Raw genomic sequence first — 24,315 nt, 5'->3', positions numbered from 1 at the left:
ACATGAAAGCCCACTAAAAGATGGCCTTGAGTTATGTTTGAGCTGAAATGGGTTTGTCTTGAATTTAATGTACTACAAAAATCTGAGAAAACCTCATGTTATATTGGTATTCTGAGCAGTTTTCCCATGTCTGTATATCAGTTGCCTGATTCTAGGCACAAGATGATGCTTTATTAGTGAAACTAACACTTGCTTCAAGAAATCATACACCACTGCCACGCTCATCATAAGTTATAAAAGTTGTTCTATACTCAAACCTTGCTCTGTATTGGCACTCTGCACCTCTACACTGACCTTACCACCCTCACCAGGTACTATCTTGCTCAGCTGGCCCTGCTTCCTAACACGTGTCATGACTGTCCCCTGTACAGTTTAAATATTACAAATGCAGACTTCTTTTTGTTATGAAACATACATTTTAGTTCTAGCTCTACTTTGTGATACATTAAATTATTCATTTTTTTAAAGAAATTACTTGGAAATTCTCTTCTGAAGCTGGAAGGAGAAGATCGCCTTGACATAAACTGTACAATTCCTCTCACTGATCAGGTAATATTTGTTAAATTGCTCACCATATTTTAGAGTTCTTGACTCTGTTCATTTGATGTGTGTGTACCTCTGTATGTTGCAATTCTTCAACTAATAAACCTTTTTTTTATTACTAAACAACTTCTTTACAAATGTGAATACTGAAGTAAATCATACGTATTAGTGTTCCACATCAAATGACTGCAAAAATTAATCATAAATATATTGGCCCCTAGGAGAGTTTTGAGTAAAGCAGTCTATCTAGACACTACTTAAGTCTTATAAATAGACTAAGTAAATGATACATTCTGAAACAAGATTGTCCATCCTGACCCTCTGGGACAGCTGAACTTGTGGTTATTTCTTGGGAGCGCTATTCATGGAAGAACCCGATGCCGAATCAAAATGACTTCAGTTGGGATGGAAAAGCACTGGTCCCCCTGCCCTCCCACACACTCCTCCCTCCCCCCCCCCCCCCCCCAACCCCCCCAAGTTCCCCAGCTGCATGGATATTTGAACTGTGAGTACTGATTTGTAGTCCATGGTGAATACGGATCACGTCTGTGCCATGACATAGGCCTGTCTCATGTCAATGCAGTCTTCTTAGATTGCGAGGGGCACACCAAACACTAACCTCATAGTGATAGAGGGTGGCAGCATACCTGGTTTGTGCTGAGTAAGAATGAGTACTGTGAATAGGCCTTCGGTCCTTTTCATTCTTGTCAGGTCACCATGGATCTGAAGAGCAAGGTTCAGGGGTGCCCTTAAATACTAGATTTAGGGGTGTCACAAGGGTCAGGTGGCAGTAGATAGTGGCTACTGTCCCTGAGGGTGGCTACACCCTTCCTGTGCCCACTTCCTTTGAGGATGGGGGGCACATTCCTAACCCTATAATGTAATACCCTCCAAAGTAAAATAGAGGATTCTGCCATGAGGGGTTTTCCTCAGCTCTGGGCACCCCAGGGGTGGTCCTAGCTAGGGTGGGCACACCTCCTGGTGTTTACTAATTTTCCCAGCTGACCTGCTGCCAAAAGTGGGGCTTGGGTCGGGGGTGGATATCTTCACTAGCTGAAGTGCCCTGGGGCAATGTAACACGAGGCAGGAGCCTTTGGTGCTCACTGCCAAGTGTTGCAGTTCCTGCAAGGGGGGGGGCCCTACACCCAGAGCAGGCTTTTTTCCTGGCCCCAAAGAGCACAAATGCTCTCACCCCAGGGGGTCATTAATGTGTCTATTAATGGCAGGCTGGCACAGACCGGTCAGCCTTACACTAAAGTGTTGGGCGAAATACAGTGGCAATCTCTAAGATAACCTCTGTATGCATTTCTCAATAAATCCAACACTGGCATCAGTGTGGGTTTATTGAGCGTAGACGTTTAATACCAAACTTCCCAGTCTTCAGTGAAGCCATTATGGAGCTGTGGAGTTTGTGATGACAAACTCCCAGCCCATGTACTCATGTAAGCCATAGATAGGATTGAGATTGTTACAAATAATAACCCTGAGTCCTTCAGGTTATCACTTTTTCAAACAAGCAGCTTTATTATGCGGATTTGAGTATTACCGAAAGGTATGACTTTTTGTCCCAACCAACATTGTAACATTATCGAATTGAAAATAGATCGATATCAGTTTGCTATAGGAAAGTAAAACTTAAGGCGTTTTTGGTAACCCCAGCTCCAGACGGAACTCCAGGTGGTCCAGAGAATAAGGAGATCAGAATTTTCTATTTCTAACATACATGATGGCCAGGCTGAGAAATTGTGTTGGAAGATGAAATAATAAAGTTGAACATGCCACATACCATCCTTCTTGAATACTTGGACTGAATAAGAATGCACCATAAATTTGGATTTTGAATACAACAGTACCTATATGGAGATTACTAATTGAAATGTGTTTTGGATGACTTTTTGAGTGCTCTCCTCTTTTTTGTGTATTTGTGTGATTTTAAGGGGTGTGTATTCTTTGGTGGTGATAACCTCAGTGATTTTGAGCATCACAACTTTGAACCTTTGAAATTGTCTAACGATGCAGTGGACTACAGCCACCACTGCTGCTGCTTCAGAGAAATCTGGCAGACACAATAGCGATCTTCCAGGACACTGCAGTGGACCTCACTTGGTGGTTGTAGAGAAGCACTAGACATGAAGGCTATCCTCCTAACCTCCACCAGCTGTAGCGATGGTGGTGACAGATGTTCTCCCTTGGGTGGGGTGCTCATCTGCCGGAACTGGAGATCAGAGTTATCTGGTATTCTAAAGAGGGAGTATTTCACACCAGCGTGCTCAAACTGAGGTCAATTCAGCTTGTGCTGAAGGCCTTCCCTTTTCTTTGGACTCAGTCTGTCCAGATCTTGATAGACAATACTACTTTGATGTGATCCATCAACAGAGGGAATTTGGGGAGGTGTCACCTTCTCTTCCAAGAAATACTGAGTGTCTGAGCTTGAGCGCATCAGCACAGGATCCAGCTAGTCACCAACCATTTGGCTGTTTCTCTGAGCACCAGAGCCTGAGTTTACATCTTTTTTCTGGTCACAAGTGGTCCTCCATCCAGAGGTGATAAAAAATATATCTTTACCTTGTGAGGCACCACTCAGGTGTACCTATTTGTCATTCAGAGCAGTGCCCAATGTCCACAGTTCTGTGGCCTCCAGTATCCACTGCTTGGAGCCTTTGAGGACTCATTTTGATTGATGTAGTACTTTCCACTTCATTACATGTTTAACATTTTTAACTTCTCTGCAATTTATAAGAACTTTGTCCAGGTAATTTTCATCACCCCGGCCTGGCAGAGAAAGTTGTGGCATGCAGTTTTGTCTTCCTCTTCCAGATGGAGGGGCAAATATAGTGCCCTTACCTCCAGGGCTTCCACCTTTATGCCTGGAGCTTGAACTTGACGACCTGAGGTGCTTGATGTGACCCTTTAGGCTTGTCATCCCTCCACTAAGATGGTTTACTCTGGAAGGTGAAATAGATGTGTTGCCTGGTGGCACAGAGCATGGTGTGGACCATTTAAACGTTTACCTGTCTGAGGTTCTTTGATTTGCGCTATTAATGGCATAGCTGGGCCGTGCAGTATTCATTATCAAGAAGTACATTGCAGCCATGAGAGAAATTCTCTGTCTTCCAGACCAGCGAACCTTGTTCAAATCCACTATCTGGAAGAGATTTTGAAGGGACTGACAAATATATTTCCACCTACCCCATTTGTTGTGATTGAATTATTTCTTAATCTTGTGTTGACTTTTTTTATGGACACATTTTTTTTATCCTCTCCATATTTATCAGGTGAGGTTAATATTCAAAACAGTTTTTCTTGTGGCAGTTACCACTGCAAGACACGCCATTGAGGTGCAAGCACTGCATGTCGTTCCGCTCTACCCATACTTTTCCCCAGAAAAGTTGATCCCACAGACTAAAGCAACTTCCATCTGCAGTAATCCATTACCCTTCACACCTTTCGCTCTACCTCATCCTACCAAGGAGGAGGACTAGAAACTAAAATGACTGGACCCCAGAAGTCCAGTCAGGTTTTATATTTACCTCACCATAGAGCTTAGGTCTCCTTACAGGTTCTTTTGGGGGTATACAGACAGCTGTAAAAACACTTTATTCTGTTGGATAATACAGTCTATAAAGATGTGATCTTCGCTTTCCAATAAGAAACCGCCAGAGGAAGTCCGTGCCCATTCCACCAGGATAGATTGTTCGACCTCAGCAATAGCCATGGATGTTCCTGTGGACGATATCTGTCGGGTGCAACTTGTGCTTCCCTTTACACCTTGCCAGTCAATATTGCTTGGATTCAGAGGTGAGAAGGGATGTCCATTGTGCAAGAGTTCCATTTTGCAAGAATTCCTTGTTTGATCATTCCATCAGACACCCCATTGGGGAGGGGTACAGCTATGGAAACTATTCAACAGATCAGGAATTAGCATGTTGAATTAACAGTTAGATGTAAACGTTAATTACCTTTCTAAAGATATTTCTGGTGGATACTCTATGCAATCCTCACCGATTCCACCCATGGAGTGATCATAGGTCACGTTAAAAAGGTTCCAACCGCTCAGACTTTTTATGTCAAACAAGTGGTATGCCAGCGAAAGAACCGTTCATGAGTATCCTGGAAGACAACCCTCTTACTCCAAGAAAGCTATATGACATTGATATGGAAAGTAAAGCCTAAGAGACTTTGATGAAATAGTCTAGTGGCCACATGCAGCTGGGAGGCCTAATTCCTCACTTTACCTCATAGTACAAGCTTGTGCAGATTATTCCTGTTTCTCTGCCTTGTTGGGTAGTACTTAAAACTAGGAGAATAAAGTTAATGAGCCCTAAACAAAAATGAACAGCACTGCAGTAGATTACAATTAGCTAAGACATTGCAGAGGTTATTTTCTACCATTGCTTTGATGATATCTACGAAATTACATACTTCTATGTTGGACTGTATAGAACCTGTTGTCATTGAGCTACACTGTGCCCAACAACATGAGTTTTGTTTTGCTACAATTTTTGGAACTAAAGTTCTTAATGAAAGAACACTATAACACATTTAATAAAGTCTTTGATATACATTTTTGCTTATGCTTCTTAAATGCTCAAATAAGGCTAATCACTGTGTGTTTCCATGTGCAGATTGTTCTTGTGGGGGCTGAAGAGGGCCTCTATACATTGAATGTACTGAAGAATGCCCTAACGCACATTCCTGGAGTTGGTGCTGTTTTCCAGATTCACATCATCAAGGAGCTGGAGAAGCTGCTCTTTATTGCAGGTGTGAGGACTTTGAGAAGAGTTCATTTGCTGCCTGTTGGGGTGTTTGGAGTTGTTGAAAAATTTGTGGTTGCATTTTGGGCTGTGCTGAGAAATAGGTCCTTGTCTGTTCATGGGGAAGCTCAAGTCAATTCATAAGAAGCCTTGTAGTAACACTCAAGAAATAGTTCTCTTGTACACCCACAGTCCTCCTATGCCAAGTAGGTCTTTGTTTACCTACCCTGTAAATTAAAAAACCTCTTCTCTCTCAGGAGATCGTCATTGATAGTCATAAGCACTGAACGGTCCCACCCACTTGTGGGTATTCCGGAACACTTTTCCATAGTATATCATAAGTGTAGGTGTTGACAATTCTTCATGAAGGCTTGTAGAAACAGTTAAGAGAAAAATATTAAACAGCCTTTAAGGAAGGGTACAATGGCCAAAATTCTTCAGATTGTACTTTAAAAAGGGTCAGAAACCCATATATATATATATATATATATATATATATATATTTTTAAACGCAACACTGAGATACTCTTAGGGGATTGAGTCGAGCACTAGATCTAGAGAAATAAATACATTTGTAAAACAAATTGCCCTTTTTTGGTTTCTGCAGTCTGAACACAAGTTTTAAGACTAATGCATCCATGTTACTACTACCTTGGCTTAATGCAGTTATATCCAATTGTTTCAGTTACCTATGCAGATTACATAAAACCTAACTCCTTTTGAACTAGAGAGTAAAGTTTCCTTCCTCGTAGCCCTTGTTGACATTCACTTTTAGCAAATCAATCTATACGGGAAGAACCAGTTCCCATAATGTTGCTTGCGAGAGCTGTGTTAATTTTATAAAGTTTGACCATGTGTCTGCCCAAACTTCACCACTTGCACTAACTTCCAGTTAATAACGCATTCTTACGTTATGATTTGTATAGCACGCTTATCACCCGAGGGGTATCCAGGCCCTAGGGCATATGGTAGGCGAATCGGGCTCCTAATTGATTAACTACGTCTTCAGTTTCTTGCAGAACTTGACTAGGGATGGGGTGGTCCTGATGTGGCGTGGAAGGTTGTTCCAAGATTTGGAGGTAAAGTAGGAGAAGGAGCGTCCTCCTGATTTGCTCCTGCAGATGTAGGGTGTTTGTGCAAGGTGGAATGTGGTTGAACACATTTGCCTGATGGGTTGGTAGAAGTTGATTCGGTGGTTGAGGTAGGCAGGTCCAACATAGTTAAGAGCTTTTGTAAGCGTGGATGAGCAGTTTGAATTAGCATCTCTTCTGCATTGGTAGCCAGTGTAGCTCTTTGAGGTGGGATGTGATGTGTGCGGTGTAGGCCGATGTTGAGGATGAGTCTGGTGGCAGCATTCTGGGTGGTCTGGAGTTTTTGTAGGAGTTGATTCGTAATGCCGGAGTAAAGTGCGTTGCCCTGGTCTAGTCTGCTGGTGATGAGATCCTGGGTGACCATGTATCCGGGTGTCAGTGAGGAGCCATTGGAATATTTTGCAGAGCATATGCAGGATTTGGAAGCAGTAGGAGGTGACTGTGTTCACTTATTTGGCTATCATGAGTCTGTCGTCAAAGATGATGCTGAGGTTTTTGGGGTTGTTAGTGGGGGGTGGCCGAGTCCCAGGGCCTTTGGCACCAGGAAGAGTCCCATGGAGAGATCTTGTTCTCAATGACCAGGACTTGTCTTTTATCCGTGTTGAATTTTAACCAGTTCCGTTTCATCCAGTTCACTACCTTTGACATGTTGGCAATGAAGTTGGTCCTGGTGGGGTGTGGTTGTTGTCTTTGAGGGAGATGATGACCTGGGTGTTGTCATCATAGGAGACAGTGTTTATTCTGTGGAATCTTATGATGCGGGTGAGTGGCGCACTGTAGACATTGAAGAGGATAGGGCTTAGCAATGGTACTTGAAGGAATCCACAGATTAAGTTCTTGGTTTGGGAAGTGTATGGCAGGAGCCTGACACACTGGGTCGTGTTGGAGAGAAAAGAGGCCAGCCATCTCAGGGCAGGTCTATGTACTCCGGCTTTGTGGAATCTTGTGATAAGGGTGCTGTGCAAGATGGTGTTGAAGGCTGTTTAGAGGTCCAGTAGTATGAGTGCTGCGGTTTCAGCTTTCTCCATAATGGTCCAGATGCCAGCAGTTGCTGCGATGAGAGCAGTTTCCATGCTGTGGTTGGTTGCAGAATCCTGACTGAGATATGTCTTGTAGGTGGTGGTGTTCAAGATAGTTGAAGAGTTTTGTTGATAGCTTTCTTTGCTACTTTAGATGGGAAAGGCGGGAGTGAGATAGGTCTGTAGTTGTGGAACTCTATTGGGTCCGTAGTGTTTTTTTTCCAGGAGAGCTGAGATTTCTCCGTGTTTCTAGTTGTCTGGAATATTTCCCTTTGGATGAAGGTCTTGATGATGGTGGTGAGGTGGGAGCTGACCAGAGTTCCTCCTAGGTTATAGCTATGGTGGGGGCACCGGTCAGTGGGGCCCTGGAATAGATTGCTCTCATGATTTCAGAAGTGTCTTCTGGGGGAATTTCCATTTTGTTACCTGGTGGTCTCATTTTGTGGTGGTGAGCAGGTGGGTAGATTTTTTTTGTTGGGGTCGAAGTTGCTATAGACCTTGAAGATTTTGTTGTGAAAGAAATCTGAGAGTTTGCAGAAGTCTTGCAAAAGGGGTGATGGAGCTGGTGGCAGCTGGAGGAGGTTCAAGCATTCTTTGACGATGTTGAAGCGTTCTTTTTAGTTTTTGAAGCTGTTTTCCAGTATATGAGCTGGCCAATGTTTTTCTTGCCTTGTTCAGTTGGGTGTGGTATTTCTTGAGTGTGGACTCGTAAGTGCTTCTTGTGGTGGTCTGCCGACTGGTTTTTCATTTTCTCTTCACCTGTTGCAGTCTTGTTTGGCGTTTCTACAGTCTTCATGTACTAGCTGGCTTGTGTGTTGGTTCTTGAGTGTCTGACGTTCCTTTAGGGGTGGGGGGGGGCTAGGTTGTCTGTGCCGGAGGTGATGCTATTGCTGAAGGCTTTGATGTCGGCATACTGGGTGCCAATGAGGTTTGGATGTTGGGCATTGAGGGTACTGGTCCAGTGTGAGTCTATTAACTTGTTCCAGCTATGTCTGAGGTTGTTAGTGCTCTTGCCTGTGGGGGGTTTGGGGTGCGTTGATGAAGAAGTGGGCGATGGAGTGGTCTGTCCAAGTGAAAGGAGTGAGGAGGCTGAACTTGACCTTGTTGCTGGCTGTAAAGATGGGATTGAGGGTGTGTCCTGGGTTGTGGGTAGGACCTTAGATTATCTTGACACTCTCAAGTAGGGCAGTGGAGTTGGGATCTTTTCGGTTGTCGAAATAGAAGTTGATGTCGCCAAGTAGGATGAAGTTGTTCGAGCAGACGGCGTCCAGGACAATGAAATCTGTGTTGAGATTCCTGAAGGTGGCGCGTGGTTTGTTGGGTCTGTAATCTAGCATGCCTTTGATGGTGGTGTAGTTGCTGGTCTGTAGTCGGAAGTGCAAATGTTTCATGAAGGTTAGGTTGTCATCACTGGAAGTGATGCAGGTGTTCGAGTGTTCTTATGGATGACGGCAAGTCTCCTTCCCGGCTTGTTCGGTCTGTCCTGGGAGGAGATGTTATAGCCTGGTGGTATGGCTATGGCGATGGTGAGTGCTGAAGTGCGGTTAAGCCAAGTCTGTCAGGAAGAGGATGTCCAGGGAGTGCATATCGATGGTGTCCTAGATCTCCGTGGCATGTTTGCTTAAAGACCTGGTATTGAGGAGCATGCATGACAGACGAGGCAAGGCATGTGTGGTGCATTTGGTGGGCATGTTGGTGCAGGTGAAATGTCAGTGAGTGCATAAGAAAGCTCCTGGAGTGGAACGAGGTGAGGCGTGGGAGCAGCTGTTGAGGTGGCATCCAGTGTTTAGTGCAGGCAGCAGAGGCAGGCTGTTTAGTAGCAGTGTTCAGTCGGACCATGGACCGTAGCACTGGTCGTGGTCAGGGCACGGATGGGCGTAGATGGGCGTGCCGTTGCTTTCCTGTGCAACAGGTCAGCAGCCCATCCGCTGACAGGATGCACAGCGGCCACCATTAAGTAAGCCTAGGGAGAAAAGGCGCAATAACAGAGGGTGAGGCTGGGAAAGGGGGTGCAGGAGAAAGCACACGAGGGAGATGGATCTAAGCAGCAGGGGTATGGGAAAGCACAGGAGGAATGAGCACATGAAGGAAGAGTGGGCCCCATGAAAACGGGCAAAAAAGGCACAAAGAAAGAGTGGAGAGTGGAAAACAGGCACAAAGAGAGACAGACGAGAGTGGAAAATGGCCACAAAGAGTGGAGAATAGAGACTGGCACAAGGAAGAAGGAAAAAAAGAGGCTGAAAATAACAAAGAGAAGGGCACAGGAGTGAATGGAGAGAAGGAGTGCAAAAACTAGTCGTCAAGACTGGGCCGTAGACTGGTTGGAGGAGTAGTCCAGGGAAGTAGGAGCTGAGGCCTAGGCACCTGCTCATTGGGGTCTCGCAGCGGCTGCCAATAAGTTGGTCCAGTGGGAGGGAAATCGGGGTGCAGGGAAAGGGAAGGGCGGGGGACGCAGGAGGTGGGAGAAGGCATGGAAGTGAGATGCAGGTAAGGAGCCGGGAGGCAGGAAAGCCTGGGGAGGGGGGGGCAGAGGGTGGGGAGGAACCAAAGAGGAATGGCCGCAAACGAAGCACAGACATAAGGAAAACAGGCATAAAGAGAATGAGGGGAGAGTGTAAAACGGGCATAAGGAGGGAGAGTGGAAAATGAAAAGAAAGAAGCACAAAGAGAGAGTGGAGAGAGGTAAACGGGCACCAGGAGAATTGAAAGTTGAAAACTGGCACAAGAGTGGAGAATGGGCATAAGGACTAAGGCAAAAGAGTGAGAGAGTGTAAAAATTACAAAGGGAAGGTGTTGGAAGCTGGCCTGGTATGTGGTGGACACCTATGGTGCTGTCACCTTATACCAGGTCCCGGTATCCCCCATTAGTGAAGTGTAGGCAGTGTCTAGGAAGCCAGGGTTCTGAGGTAGCTATGGATGTTCAGCCAAGACTTATCTAGGAGACATGCAAAGCTTATGCAATACCACTATAGTCACACAGCAACTTATCACACATGAAGGAACCACAGTGTTACCATAATAAAGTATCTTTATTTTTGTAACACAATACTAGAATACTTATAGGCAGTTCCCTTGACTACAGGTAAGAACACACTAATTATATACACATTAGCAATCAGTAAAACAGCATAGAAACCACAAGCATTGGCAATACTTAGTAAAAAATGGCAAGGACCCTAGGGGAAGGCCACACCATATACTAAGAAAGTGAAATTTGCGATGCAGTCCACTACCCAAGGATGTGGAGTTGTTACAGGGGTGCTGGAGGAACTAGGAACCCCAAGAGGCGAGTACCAGAGTCACCACCAGCAACCAGGAGAGCAGAGGTAGGTACTTGGTCTTCCCAAGGACTAACAGGAGGACTTGGAGAAAGGATTGTACAGGAACAGGACCAGACAAGAAGAAATCAAAGGTTGGTTCTGTTATAGAGGACCTGCAAAAGAATGGGACAGAATCCAGTCCACAGTGGAGTAACTAGTTGGGGCAGGAGTCACCAGCCACCCTTCTGTGGGTTCAGAACCAAGTCGACTAGGGGAGAAGACCAGCTGTGGAGCCCGGGAGCTGAACAGGAGTCATTGGAGCGGTGCAGTTGGTATCCCATGTCGGTTGTCGAGTCGTACATGGTCAGTGGTGCAGGAGAACCACCAACAAGCCTCGGCAAATGCAAGAGGAGCAAAGAAGAGTTGCAAGGCTGAAGAGGACCAGCAAGGCCCAGGGGTCTCTACCCAGGGAGGGGGAGTCCGAGGTAATCCTCAACAATCGGGAGAGCCATCAGAAGCAGTCGCAGCCCCCACAGCCAACCCACTGGCAGCAGGCATAGTAAGTCTTAGTGAGGCCCAGTTAGCACACCTGAAGGAGAGTCCCACGTTGCTGGAGCGGCAAAGAGGAGACTGTGCTGAGCAGGAGCAAACAAGCCTTGGTAACTGCAAGAGTTGCTGTGCACAGGGCTACTGTTCTGCAAGGAGGGACAAGGGCTTACTGTCTCTTAAGTTGGACAGCTGGCAGAGAGGACCAAGGGGACCACTCCAGACCAGCACCTGTGATGCAGGATCCACGCAGTTCCCGAGGAGAACAGATCCACGCAGCCGGTCATTGTTGCAATTGGTGCCTGCAGATGCAGAGGAGTGACTTCTTAACTCCAAGGGAGAATCCTTCTTACTTACTGGTGCAGGCTGAAGTCTTGAATGAACATCCTTACGGAAACTTTGCAGCCTAGGCCAGCCGCATATGAGCCCTTTCTCTCCCTTAAGAAGGCCCTTACCAGTACCTTGATGGTCACTTGATTAAAGCCTTGTTCCTGCCCACCAGTCAATAGCCGGTTGGTAAGGCATCACAGGCCTGCGCCTGGTGACCCAGTTTTTCACGCTAAATGCACTACTCCAGAAAGCATTGTTCTGATGGATACAACGACCTGTGAATTCCTCACCTAATGAATACTCCCATGGCGCCAGCATTGGACGGAAATCTTCTTCCTAGCTTCTGCACGTCGACGAGGACGTCACATTTGCCCACGCGACGGCGACTGACGTCATACAGGCAATAAGAGGTCTTTGCCGATGTGCCAACGTCAGTTCCCTTTTTTCCGTGCATTCGAAACGGTTATCTTCGAGGGAGCTACTGTTGCTTTCGAAGTTAGTGTATTTTTCTGCTGCGTGAATTTTCTCTGAGGTTATTATGTCTCAGAGGAAGTCGGGTTTCAAGCCCTGACGGGAGTGTGGGGGCAAGATGTCCGTTACTGACCCTCATTCCGACTGTTTATGGTGCTTAAGCTCCGACCACGACGTCGCAACATGTGATTCATGTCAACACATGAATCCGAAAGCCCTAAAAGAACGAGAGGCTAAACTCTTCATGGCGAAGTCAAAAAGGAAGGAGAAGAAGCATCATAGGAAATCCTCCTCGCCGAGGTCTCATCGGCGTCATCGAGACTCCCGGCGCCGTAGGGATTCACGGCGCCATTCCAGCAAGGAGTCTCGTTCGAGGTCGCCTTCGGCTCGGCGTCGAAAGACTTGGGAGGTCAGTCCCACGGTCACACTACATCCGTCGACGCCGTTGCCTTCTCTGGCTTCGACGACTTCGCCTGGTCAGACTTCTTCAGTGGTTAAAGTGACGCAGCCTCAGGTGTTCTCTCCGGCGTCACAGACGTCGAGGCTGGCGTCGGGGTCGCCTTCGATCCACGCACCCCAGTATCCGGCTTTCCCTGCCCCTGGAGCCGATAATACCACATTATTGAATGCGATGTATACCATCTTTCAGCAGATGGCTCCAGGCGGTGCTCCAGCTGGTCCTTCGGGGCCGTTGGCTTTCACCTTGGGTGCTCCGGCACCGCTACGGCCAGCACCCTTTATGCCCTTTCTCCCCTTAGGGAATGTGGGCTCGGCTCCGGTGTCGGCTCCGGTGTCCGATCCGGTGTTTCAGAGGTTTCGGCCCCGGAGGTTTCCATCCCGTCGACTTCGGGGTTTCGACCAGTGACTCCGACAGGACCATCGGAGACTCGGAGACGCGCCTCTCTTCGTCCGGCTACTACCTCGGCGTCGAAGCTGCCTGTGGCGCCGGACATGGCGTCGGACTGATCCGGAGATCGGCGCCGATCCTCGACTTCGGCAGATGCCATGTCGACGCCGCGTATCGAAGAAAGGCTGCATTCTAGAAGACGTGCTCTCCGTCTCTTGGAGGAGCAGGAATACCAACGAGTCTTGGAGGAAGGAGAGATTGAGGAGTCTGGCGAGGGTCTTCATGGTCTGGATACAGCCAGTGGGCTGGATACTTCCCCTGAGTGGGACTTGTCATCTCCAGGGGAGTATACTGAGGAGGCAGCTACTTTTCACGCTGTAGTAAGAAAGGCAGCTAACTTTCTGGAACTGTCTTTGCCGGTGGCGGAGGCGAAACAGAATTTATTAACTGAGGTTCTACATCCGGCCTCTACTGCAGCGGAGCCTCTTTTGCCATTCAATGAGGCTTTGCTTGATCCGGTGTTGGAGGTGTGGAAGAAGCCAGTATCTTCCTCGGCTGTTCATAGGGCTGTGGCCAGGAGGTATCGGGCTGCGCCATCTGACCCTGGCTTTCTGTCCAGACACCCTACGCCGGAGAGCTTGGTGGTCCAGGCCTCCTGTTCTTCTAGATCTGCGCCTGGATCTTTTCCGACGGTGCCGGGGGACAGAGACTCCAAGAAGTTGGATTCACAATCCAAGAAAATATTCTCGTCCTGTAGCATGGCGTTGAAGTCCACCAACGTGACTTGTATCTTGGGGAGGTACATCTATGCTCTTATGGAAGACATAACATCATCACATACGGAGCGTCCCCAAGGACTTTTGAACATCGTTTCGGATGCCCAGGCTGCCGCAACTCAGATTATCCAATCTGGGTTGGATACGACTGACTCGGTGGCTAGGGCGATGGGCACGGCTGTGGTTGCGAGGAGACAGGCTTGGCTCCGCAATTCAGGGTTCTCTGCGGACGTGCAGTCGACCCTGTTGGACCTCCCGTTTGATGGGGACAAACTGTTTGGAGCCAAGGCGGATTTGGCCTTGGAAAGGTTTAAAGAAAGCAGGGCCACAGCCAAGTCATTAGGACTGCAAGCCCCTTCTTCTGCCTCCTCCAGATTTTTCAGGAGGTTTCGTGGATTTGGACGTGGCTCTTCCTCCTCTTCCTTTCGGGGGAGATTCCAGCAACCTGCCTCTTCTCTCACCTTTAGATCAATTAGAGGGAGGGGTAGGGCCCGCACCAGGGGAGCCTCTCAGCAGCACTCTGCCTCTTCCTCGTCCTCTGGAGGGGTGCAGCAGGGGAAGCAGCCTTAGGCTTCCACCAATTCCCACTCACTCCTCTCCTGTAGGGGGAAGGTTACGTCATTTTCTTCACAAGTGGGAGACTATTACATCGGACACTTGGGTTATCAGCATTGTGGGAAAAGGCTACACCCTTCCCTTTCAGGAGTTTCCGCCCCCCATCCCGCCCCGCCCATCTTATTGTTCAAAAGAACACCTCCTGTTGCTAGAATAGGAGGTTCAAGTCCTCCTATTAAAGGGCGCGGTGGAGTTGGTCCCAGAGCAGGAAAGGGGTCGAGGCTGTTACTCGAGGTACTTCCTGATTCCCAAGAAGGATGGTCGGTTGAGACCAATCCTGGACCTGAGGATCTTGAATTGGTTCCTCAAACAGGAAAAGTTCAAGATGCTGACCCTAGCTCAGGTGCTTTTGGCGTTGAACATTGGAGATTGGATGGTGTCTGTCGACTTGCAGGATGCTTATTTTCATATCCCGATACTCAAGTCGCACAGGAAGTATCTCCGGTTTGTGGTGGGGTCGCAGCACTATCAGTTTGCGGTCCTCCCGTTCGGTCTTACTTCAGCACCCCGAGTCTTCACGAAGGTGATGTCAGTGGTTGCGGCAGAGCTCAGAAGGAAGGGGATAGCAGTATTCTCTTACTTGGACGACTGGTTGATCAAAGCCAAGTCCCCGGAGCTTGTGTCACATCATCTGCAGTCAACAACCCAGTTGTTGTTCGACCTGGGCTTTTCGGTGAACATGCCCAAATCTCACCTAGAGCCCTCTCAACGCATCCTGTTCATAGGGGCAGTACTGGATACAACATTGAATCAAGTCTTTCCTCCGCCTCAGCGGATTCAAGATATTCAGGAGTTGGTTCCAATGTTTCAAAATGGAGCGGTCGTTCCAGTCCTCAAGGTCCTTCGTCTGCTCGGTCTGTTTGCCTCCTGCATACTGTTGGTCACGCATGCTCGCTGGCACATGAGGGCTCTTCAGTGGTGCCTCCGAAGGCAGTGGTCTCAACACAAAGGAGATCTCGAAGGTTCTGTCAAGATCTCCAGAGATGCTGCTGTGGACTTGAAGTGGTGGATTGCGGGCAACAATCTTTCACAAGGAAAGCCGTTCGCGCAGTCACCACCAGTGACCACAGTCATAGCGGATGCTTCCGCTCTAGGGTGGGGAGCTCATCTGGGGGATCTGGAGATCAAAGGGCTTTGGTCTCCAGAGGAACAGATTTTTCATATCAATCTGTTAGAGTTGCGGGCTGTACGTCTGGCTCTCAAGGCCTTCCTCCCATCCCTTCGCGGTCAGTCGGTTCAGGTCCTGACGGACAATACTACCGCAAAGTGGTATATAAACAAACAGGGAGGAGTAGGGTCGTATCTTCTCTGCCGAGAAGCTCTTCGACTATGGTCCTGGGTTAAGGACCATCAGATTTGCTTGGTAGCAAATCATCTGGCCGGAGTCTTGAATGTACGTGCGGACAGTCTCAGTCGCCATTTCTCGGCCGACCACGAGTGGCGTTTCCATCCAGATCAAGTTCGTCTGATCTTCCACATGTGGGGGTTTCCTCGGATAGATCTGTTTGCCACTCGGGAGAACACGCACTGTCCGTTATACTGCAGTATCCGGTGCAGGGGGCTTTGGGGAACGCGTTTCAGAGAACCTGGTGCGACCAGTTGCTTTACGCGTTTCCCCCAATACCCTTGATTCCTCGAGTATTGAGGAAAATTCGCCAAGACCGGGCCCTAGTAATCTTAATAGCTCCGGATTGGCCAAGGAGGGTGTGGTATTCCGACCTTCTCCAACTCTCATTGTGCCCTCCACTCCGTCTCCCTCTCAGGGCAGACCTCCTCTCGCAGTCACAGGGGCAGGTTTTACACCCCAACCTCCAGAGTCTGCACCTTCATGCCTGGAGATTGAGCGGGGCAACCTGAGTTCCTTCTCTCTCCCGCCTGATGTAGTGGATGTTATCTTAGCGGCCAGGCGACACTCCACTAAAACTATCTACGCTAATAGGTGGTCTAAATTTGTGGTATGGTGTGGAGAGAGACAGATTGATCCCTTACGTGCTCATTTGTCAGATGTTTTATCTTTTGCTTTGTCTCTAGCGCAGAAAGGTTGTGCAGTGGCTACTATTAAAGGTTACTTGTCTGCCTTGTCAGCCTTCATTTGTCTTCCAGACCAACCATCATTATTTAAATCCCCTATTGTTCTTAGATTCTTGAAGGGTCTTCTAAATAAATATCCTCCAAAACCATTTGTTATGCCTCAATGGGATTTGTCCTTGGTCCTGACTTTCCTTATGGGGTCCCCTTTTGAGCCTATGCATTCTTGCCCCTTAAGGTACTTAGTTATTAAAACAGTTTTCCTGGTGGCCATAACATCTGCAAGGAGAGTGAGTGAGTTGCAGGCTTTATCAGTAAAACCCCCTTATACAACTTTTTATGGGGATAAGGTGGTGTTGAGGACCAAGGCTGCTTTCCTTCCAAAGGTTGTTTCACCCTTCCATTTGGCCCAGACAATTAATTTGTCCACGTTCTATCCTCCGCCTCATCCTTCAAAGGAAGAAGAGAGACTACACCGCTTGGACCCAAAGAGGGCGTTAAGCTTCTACATTGACAGAACAAAGGATTTCAGGCTGGAGGATCAGCTGTTTATCGGATACGTGGGCAAGAGGAGAGGAAAGGCAGTCCACAAGAGAACACTCTCCAGGTGGGTTGTTCTTTGCATTAAAATATGTTACTCTTTAGCAAAGAAGGATCCTCCTGATGGTATTAGAGCTCATTCCACCAGAGCTAAGTCTGCCACTTCGGCCTTGGCTAGGGGTGTTCCTGTGGTCGACATCTGCAAGGCCGCAACTTGGTCGTCCCTTCACACTTTTGCGAAGCACTACTGCTTGGACTCTGAGGTCAGAAGGGACGGCCATTTTGCACGGTCAGTGCTGCAGGATTTCTTGGTTTGACCATTTGGGCACCCACCACCGGGCGTGGTACTGCTTTGGGACTCTTCATTAGGTGAGGAATCCACAGGTAGTTGTATCCATCAGAAGAACGAGTTACTTACCTTCGGTAGCGACTTTTTTGGTGGATACATTAGCTACCTGTGGATTCCTCACGGTCCCACCCGCCTCCCCGTTGCCTTTTTGGTCTTACCAAATAATCCTTGAGTGTGCTCCTCTTGGTCTTTAGGACTGCAATAGATTTTGTATATATGGATACTTGTATATATATATATATATATATATTTCTTTGTGTATATACATATTTAGTGTATATATGTTTTTTGTTTTAAAAAAAAAAAAAAATAGAGGAAAGAAAGTTATATTAAATCTATAGCCATTTTCTTGCAATGTTCTGTACTTTACAATGTTATGAGATGTTGCCTTGATCCTTCATTGCATTGGGTTATTGTTCTCATGCACGTAAAAAATGTTGGTACTGACGTCGGCACGTCGGCGAGGACCTCTTATTGCCTGTATGACGTCAGTCGGTGTCGCGTGGGCAAATGTGACGTCCTCGTCGACGTGCAGAAGCTAGGAAGAAGATTTCCGTCGAATGCTGGCGCCATGGGAGTATTCATTAGGTGAGGAATCCACAGGTAGCTAATGTATCCACCAGAAAAGTCGCTACCGAAGGTAAGTAACTCGTTCTTCAGGCTTCAACCAGTAAGGGGAGCCGACGCCCCTCCCCCCCCAAACCCCCCCTCTGATTCCGCGTAACTACTCCAGATCAGGAGTCCAAAGGGATTGAGGTGTTTGGCAAACGTATGTTCAATGCCAGTCTGCCATTGTAATTGGTAAATGCTGTATGCTGCTACATACATGCCCTCTGGGACATGGCCCGTGAAATCTTGCCAGTGATCCTGATAGATGTAAGAGTCTCTCTGACTCAGGCAATTGATGATAGGCAAGACGCAGGCATATGTGTCCTTCATACTGGTCGTGATACTATTGCCTGGGAAGAGTGGTAGGCACCATTGTTATTTCCCGCCAACTTGAATCTCAAAGGGTTAGCCATGAATGTACAAGTCTCTCTTATTGATATGCCCTTTGATGGATCATACCTTTTTGGTGAAAAAGCTGATTTAGCCATAGAGCATTTTAAAGAAAATAGAATCACAGCACACTCCCTGGGTCTGTTAACCATGCCAAGCTGCTATTCCAGCATCTGTTGGAAAGAGTTCAGAGGTTACTCCAGAGGGCTGGCTTATAGGCAAAGACAATCTCCTGGACTGCCTTTGCCTATAGGCCGGTGCTTTTGAGGCTGTGGACATTGGTTTGGGAGTCCACATGCAGGTCAGCAGGGGCATCAGTTGTCACAGCCTCTTCTTAGTCACAAAGCTGCTTTAGTTTGCCCTCAATGGCACCCATGCATCCAGTGGGATGGGCAGGATTCAGTACTTCATCCCAGGGTGGCAATCCATCATGTCTGACAGATCTTCAGTATGGCTTTGCCCTACCCTTTCTTTTTACCCTGGCACCTCTTTCCTCCAACATCAAAGCAAATTTTAGAGGTTCACCTGTTTATTTTAATACTAGAGGTGTGAGTGATGTTTTGAAAAGGTAGTATTGAGAAGGTTTCGGACTCAGAAAAAGTAGAGGTTGTTACTCTTGCTATTTCCTTGTGCCAAAGAAGGACCGGTGGTCTCCGGCCTATTTTCGACCTTCAACCTCTGAATGCCTTCCTCCTGAAGGGCAAATTCATAATGCTCACTCGCGCCCAGATCCTGTTTGCACTGGACTCTAGACTGGATGTTGTCCTTGGACCTACAGAAAAAATATTTTCATATACCTGTCCTGCACTTCCACTAATATTACCTGCAGTTCAACAAGAGCATTTTTACATTTGCTGTGCTCCCCTTCTGCCTCACCAGTGTCCCCCAGGAGTTCACAAAAGTGATGGCGGTGGTCGCTGCCACCATTTGGACATCGGGGATATCAGTTTTTCACTACCTCAATGACTGGTTGTTAAAGGTGAGCTTGCAGAAGTCGGTCTCACACCACTTCCATACAATGATGACCCTCTTGACATCATAGGATTCACTATCAATGAGCCAAAGTCATACTTAACTACGTCACAAAGTTGTTAAGTATGACGGCTATTGCCTGGTGGGCAGGAACAAGGCTTTAATCAAGTGATCATCAAGGTACTGGTAAGGGCCTTCTTAAGTGAGAGAAAGGGCTCGGATGTGGCTGGTCTAGGCTGCAAAGTTTCCGTAAGGATGTTCATTTTGGTCTCAAGTTCATTGTAGCTATCCAGGGCACATTGTAGTACAGTGCCTTTCCTCGGCTGCAACAAGTCCAGGGCATTTGGACTGTGATCCTGATGTCTTGCCCTTGGTCTTGCGACAGCAGCTCAGAGGCTTCTTTACCGCTTAGCATCATCTGCACCAGGTGGAGGCTCTGCAGTGGAATCTGAAATTCCAGTGGGCTCCACAACAAGGAAATTTGACAGATGTCATACAGATCTCGAGGTGACAGCTCACAATCTGCGCTGGTGACTGCTGAAATGCAGTCGGTCCAGCGGAAGGCCACTTTCCCTCCCCTGCCTGGTGGTGACGGATCCGCCCGAGTTAGGCATGTGAGGTCACCTCGGGGAGGTGGAGTTGAGAGGACTTTGATCTTCACCCAAAACCCTCCTCCTTATCAGCTTGTTGGATTTGAGGACCATTCATCTAGTTGTGAAGACCTTCCTGCTGCCCATCAAGGGGAGAAGTGTGCAGGTTCTCATGGACAACACCTGCTCCAAGTGGTGCTGCAACAAGCAGGGCAGAGTTTGGTCTTGAGCCCTGTGCCAGGAGGAACTGCACCTCTAGAGCTTTTTGGAGTGTTGGGCACATGGCAGAGTCCTTGAATGTGAGAACTCAGCAGATGGTGTCTGATGGATCACAAATGGATTCTACATCCCAAACTGGTGCCAGACATATACCAAGACTAGGGCCTGGCTAGATCTTTTCACCACTGTCAAACACGCAGACTAGACTTTTGGGCTTTGGAGTTTCAAGAAAACACTCTCTTGGAAATGCATTATGGCAAAAAATGAACAAGAGACTCCTGTTTGCCGTCACGCCCCTGCCTCTCCTGACCTGAGTTCTGAAAAATATCAAGCATTGTCATGACTAAATACATTGTAATGGCTCTGGATTGAGCAAGTAATGTATGATTTACAGAACTCCTAGGCATAAGCATCTTGTAGTGGGTAATCTCGACTCCAAAGAAGAGTAAATCCATGCAGATTAAAGATGAAATATCACAGCTTTTATTGGATACATAGCAGGAAGAAGAAACTCCATCCACACCTGCACGCAGCTCTCTATCTTCCATAACAACATTATTGTTACAAAGAGTAAAAGAGATAAAGAAAAAAGGAAAATAAAAAGGTATAAAACTAAATATCAATATTACACATCTGTTCTCCTATCAGGGTACTTCTTCAACAGGATCTTCTGTCACAGCAACAGGGACAAGTTTTTCACCTGACTGTATGCAATCTACACCTCCACGCACAGATGTCGAGACTCAGCAGTTGAATGCATTTGATCTATCACCTGAAGTGGTGGATGTCATCCTTGCCACCAGACGCCCTTCCACAAATCCCTTTGTCGGACCCTTGGGCAAGTTTGTAGCCTGGTTTGGTATTTGCAAGACAGATCCCTTAGAAGCAAAGCTGTCAGATGTTCTTTTTTTTGTTTTGTCTTTGACCAAGCAAGGCCTTGCAGTGGGCACTATTGTTTTTTTGTCTGCTCTCTCGGCCTTTCTGCTTTTACCAGACCTACCTTCCTTATTTAAATCACCTATGGGGATGAGATTTGTTTAAAGTTTTATACATGTTTCCTCCCAGTTTGTGAATCTACAGTGGGATCTTAACTTAGTTTTGATGTTTCTCATGTGTTCGCCTTCGATGTGATGCATAGCTGCTTGCTGTATCACTTGACTTTAAAGACCACCTTCCTTGTTGTGATTACTCCAGCAGTTCACATGAGTGAACTTGAGGCACAGTGGATGCAGCTGCCCTGTACCATCTTTTTTTCTGGACACCATGGTTCTGAGGGCTCAGACAGCATTCTTACCTAAAACTCTGACACCCTTCTACATAGGGCAATGAAGTACCTTATCAGCATTCTGTGCCCCTCCCTTCGAAGGGGAAGAAATACTTCATCTGCTCTACCCTAAATGGGCTCTAGGGTTTTGTGTTGTTCTCTTGGGCAATGAAACATAAGCCTTTGCATAGGAGGACCTTATTGAAGTGGATAGTCCTCTGCATTAATATCTGCTATGCACAGGCCAAGAAGCAGCCACTGGAAGGTGTTAATGTTGTAAGTTCATTTCAGCAGGATTAAGGCTGCTACAGCTATATTGGCACACAGAGTACCTGTCCTTGACTTGTGCCAGACTGCAGCTTCCGGATCAGTGCATACACTGAAAGAGCACTACTGCCTTGAAAGCCATGTCTGGTGGCAAGAGCATTTCCATGCTCTACCATGCAAGACGTTTTGGGTCTGTGTCCATTCCGCAACCTCCACTGCACGAAGTACTGCTTCGGTGTACATTTCTAGGTGAGAAATTAGAAGTTAGACGTATCCATTAGAACAACCAGATACTTATCTTTCTCTTTCTGGTGTATACTCTATCTTACCACAGATTCTAAACTGCCCTTCCATCTCCCGATCTATGGAGTGGTTTCTTTTAACACCCCAAATCTGTTTAAGACTTAGCTGCAGATTCCTTACCTTTCAATTTCCCTGGCATCAAACTGGTTCTGGAAACTTTTGTGTGAATAGGACCCCTGCACGCCATCAGGTGGCATCGCTTAGTTCCGCGCGGCGACATTGGTGCCAGAAGTGACATTGCAGTCATCTATATAGGCGCCACCCAGATGCATGGATGTCGGTTCTTTTTTTTTTTTTTTTTTTTTCTTTCTCCCACGCCAGTTAGCGCTGATCCGGAGATGAGCTCCCCCTCTGTCTTTTTGACAGTTTAAAAAAAAAAAAAAAAAAACCTTTTTGTTTTTGAAAGTGTGTTAAAGGATGTCTTCCACGAAGGCAGTTTTCACACCGTGTGGCACCTGTCCCCATGCCATGTCAGTAGAAGATTCGCACTTGGAGTGCTTGTGGTGTATCGAGCACGACTACAATTCAAAGTTATGCTCAGACTGCTAGGCTATGGTGCTGAAAACTTTAAGGTAGCAGTCCCTAAAGCTGTTCGCAGCCCAGCAGTCAGCACCATCTAGCACAGCCTCGGTCCCGATCGATAAGATCGCGGGACTGCTCCAGGAACCCAAAGTCCTCTTCCTTGCACTGGAGCTCCTCCAGATACTCGGGGAAGAGGCACAAGAAGAAGTAGTAGTAGTCTAAACGGACTTCGCCTCAGCCATTGCGACGAGTGTGGATCATTGCGTTCCAAGCATGGTTCTATGGAGCTGTTGCCAGGTCTGACTCTATGCCTTCCCTCGTTTCCGGGAGCCGGTGTGACCCCTGCTCACTTGAAAGACTTCTACAAGGCCATGCGCTGTGTATCTGAGTTGGACCGACCCCTACGGAGAGCCTTCAGGCTTTGCGCGGTCAGAGGAGGCCCCATCATGTTCCTGGCTGACAGCTCCCGCCTCAGCTCCAATGGGGACTCTTGGATCCAGATCGGCGCCGGTTATGCCAATGCAACCTTCTCCGGCGCCGATCCAGACGCAGATGCTTCTGGCGATGCCAGCCCCATTCTCCTCCCAGACGAGTCCGAGCGGCATTGATCAATGGTGATTCTGACGCCAGCAGGGCTCATTGGTCCTAGGTCATGCCTAAGCATTTTCTGGAGCAGCCAAGCATGGTGGAGAGAGTGGGAGGGGTCACTGGACCCTTTAGTATACCAGTTAGAGAACCCAACTTCATTGGACTGGTCTGACAAACTAGGAGATGCCAGTGGACTGGACACATCCCCAGATGTACGTGGCTACAGAGGAGGGAGCATCTTATGTAATGGTGGTGAAGAGCGTAGCAAAGGTCCTTGACCTTGAACTTCCCTCTTTGGCGGTCAAGACTAACCTCTTGATGGAAGTGCTTCAGCCTGTGGCTTCCTCATTTAAGTCCCTTTTGCCCTTTAATGTAGCACTGACTGCACTCCTCCTGGGAACTTGGTCCAAGTCCAGCACATGGGTCCCTGTAAACAGGACAATTGCCCACGGCTGTCGCCCTCCCCGGGTGATCCTAGTTTCCTCACCCAACACCCTACCTCTGAGAGCGTGGTACTCCAAGCCTCAACTTCCACGGTGTGTTCCCAGCCTCTACCCCAGACAGGGAATTCAAGAGACTGGATAGCCTAGGTAAGAAAATGTTTTCTTTCACCAGCCTAGCATTGCGGTCGGTGAACACTGCATGCTTGTTAAGCCGTTATTCCCTTACTTTGTGGGATACGGTTGTGCAAGTGCAGCTACAGATCCTGGAGGTGGCCCAGGCCGTCCCGTGCCAAGCAGTGAAAGATGGGAGAGGTGCTACGAAGTGCACCCATTAGGTGTAGTTTGGATAAAGCTGACTCGCTGGGCAGAGAGGTTTCCTCAATAGTGGCCTTGAGGCACCACGCCTCGCTGAAAACATCTGGCTTTTTGGGTTGTAGGAAAGCACTATTTGTGGCATGATTAGGCCCCACTTTTTGCCTGGTATCTAATGTGATTTCGACTGAAAGTGCTCTGGGTTCCTGCTGACCAGGTCCCCAGTGCCAGATCTCCTTCCCTAAACTGTACAATTGTTTCTCCCAATTGGCACATCCATTAGCACTGTCTGTAAGACCCTAGTAAATGGTACCCCCAGGTACCTAAGGCCTGGGGTCCTAAAGAAGGTCCCTAAGGGCTGCAGAATGAATTGTGCTACCTCAGGGACCTCTCACCAAATGCACACAGTGCTGCCATTGCTGAATGCTTGTCTTGGTGCAGACAAAAGTAAAAACATGATGAGTCACCCCTACAGAAGGCCTACAGCCCTAAGGCAGGGTGCATATCAACACATGGGAGGACATATCTGCAGAAGCAGATATGCCCCTGCTGTGTCTTTGTTGATTCTTAGACATAGTAAGTGGACAGGGAAGCCATTTTAAGTACATGTGCTGGACACTGGTCAGTACAAGCTCCCCAGCTACATAATGGCTTCTCTGAACATAGG

The 24,315-nt window shown here is 47.6% G+C and overlaps 1 protein-coding gene across 2 annotated transcripts in view; it reads left to right on the top strand.

The window, feature by feature from the left end:
• Nucleotides 1–24,315, top strand: part of CIT (citron rho-interacting serine/threonine kinase) — a 1,039,445-nt gene that overhangs the window by 868,319 nt on the left and 146,811 nt on the right. For both annotated transcript variants that reach the window (XM_069215034.1, XM_069215033.1), the window contains 2 exons: nt 469–549; nt 5,169–5,304. In XM_069215034.1, the coding sequence (XP_069071135.1) occupies nt 469–549; nt 5,169–5,304 (217 nt within the window). The remainder of the gene's footprint in view (nt 1–468; nt 550–5,168; nt 5,305–24,315) is intronic.

Source organism: Pleurodeles waltl, chromosome 11 (genome assembly GCF_031143425.1).
Source record: "Pleurodeles waltl isolate 20211129_DDA chromosome 11, aPleWal1.hap1.20221129, whole genome shotgun sequence".
NCBI lineage: Eukaryota > Metazoa > Chordata > Amphibia > Caudata > Salamandridae > Pleurodeles > Pleurodeles waltl.
Note: the sequence above shows the minus strand (reverse complement) of the source record. Positions and strands in the feature narration are given on the sequence as shown.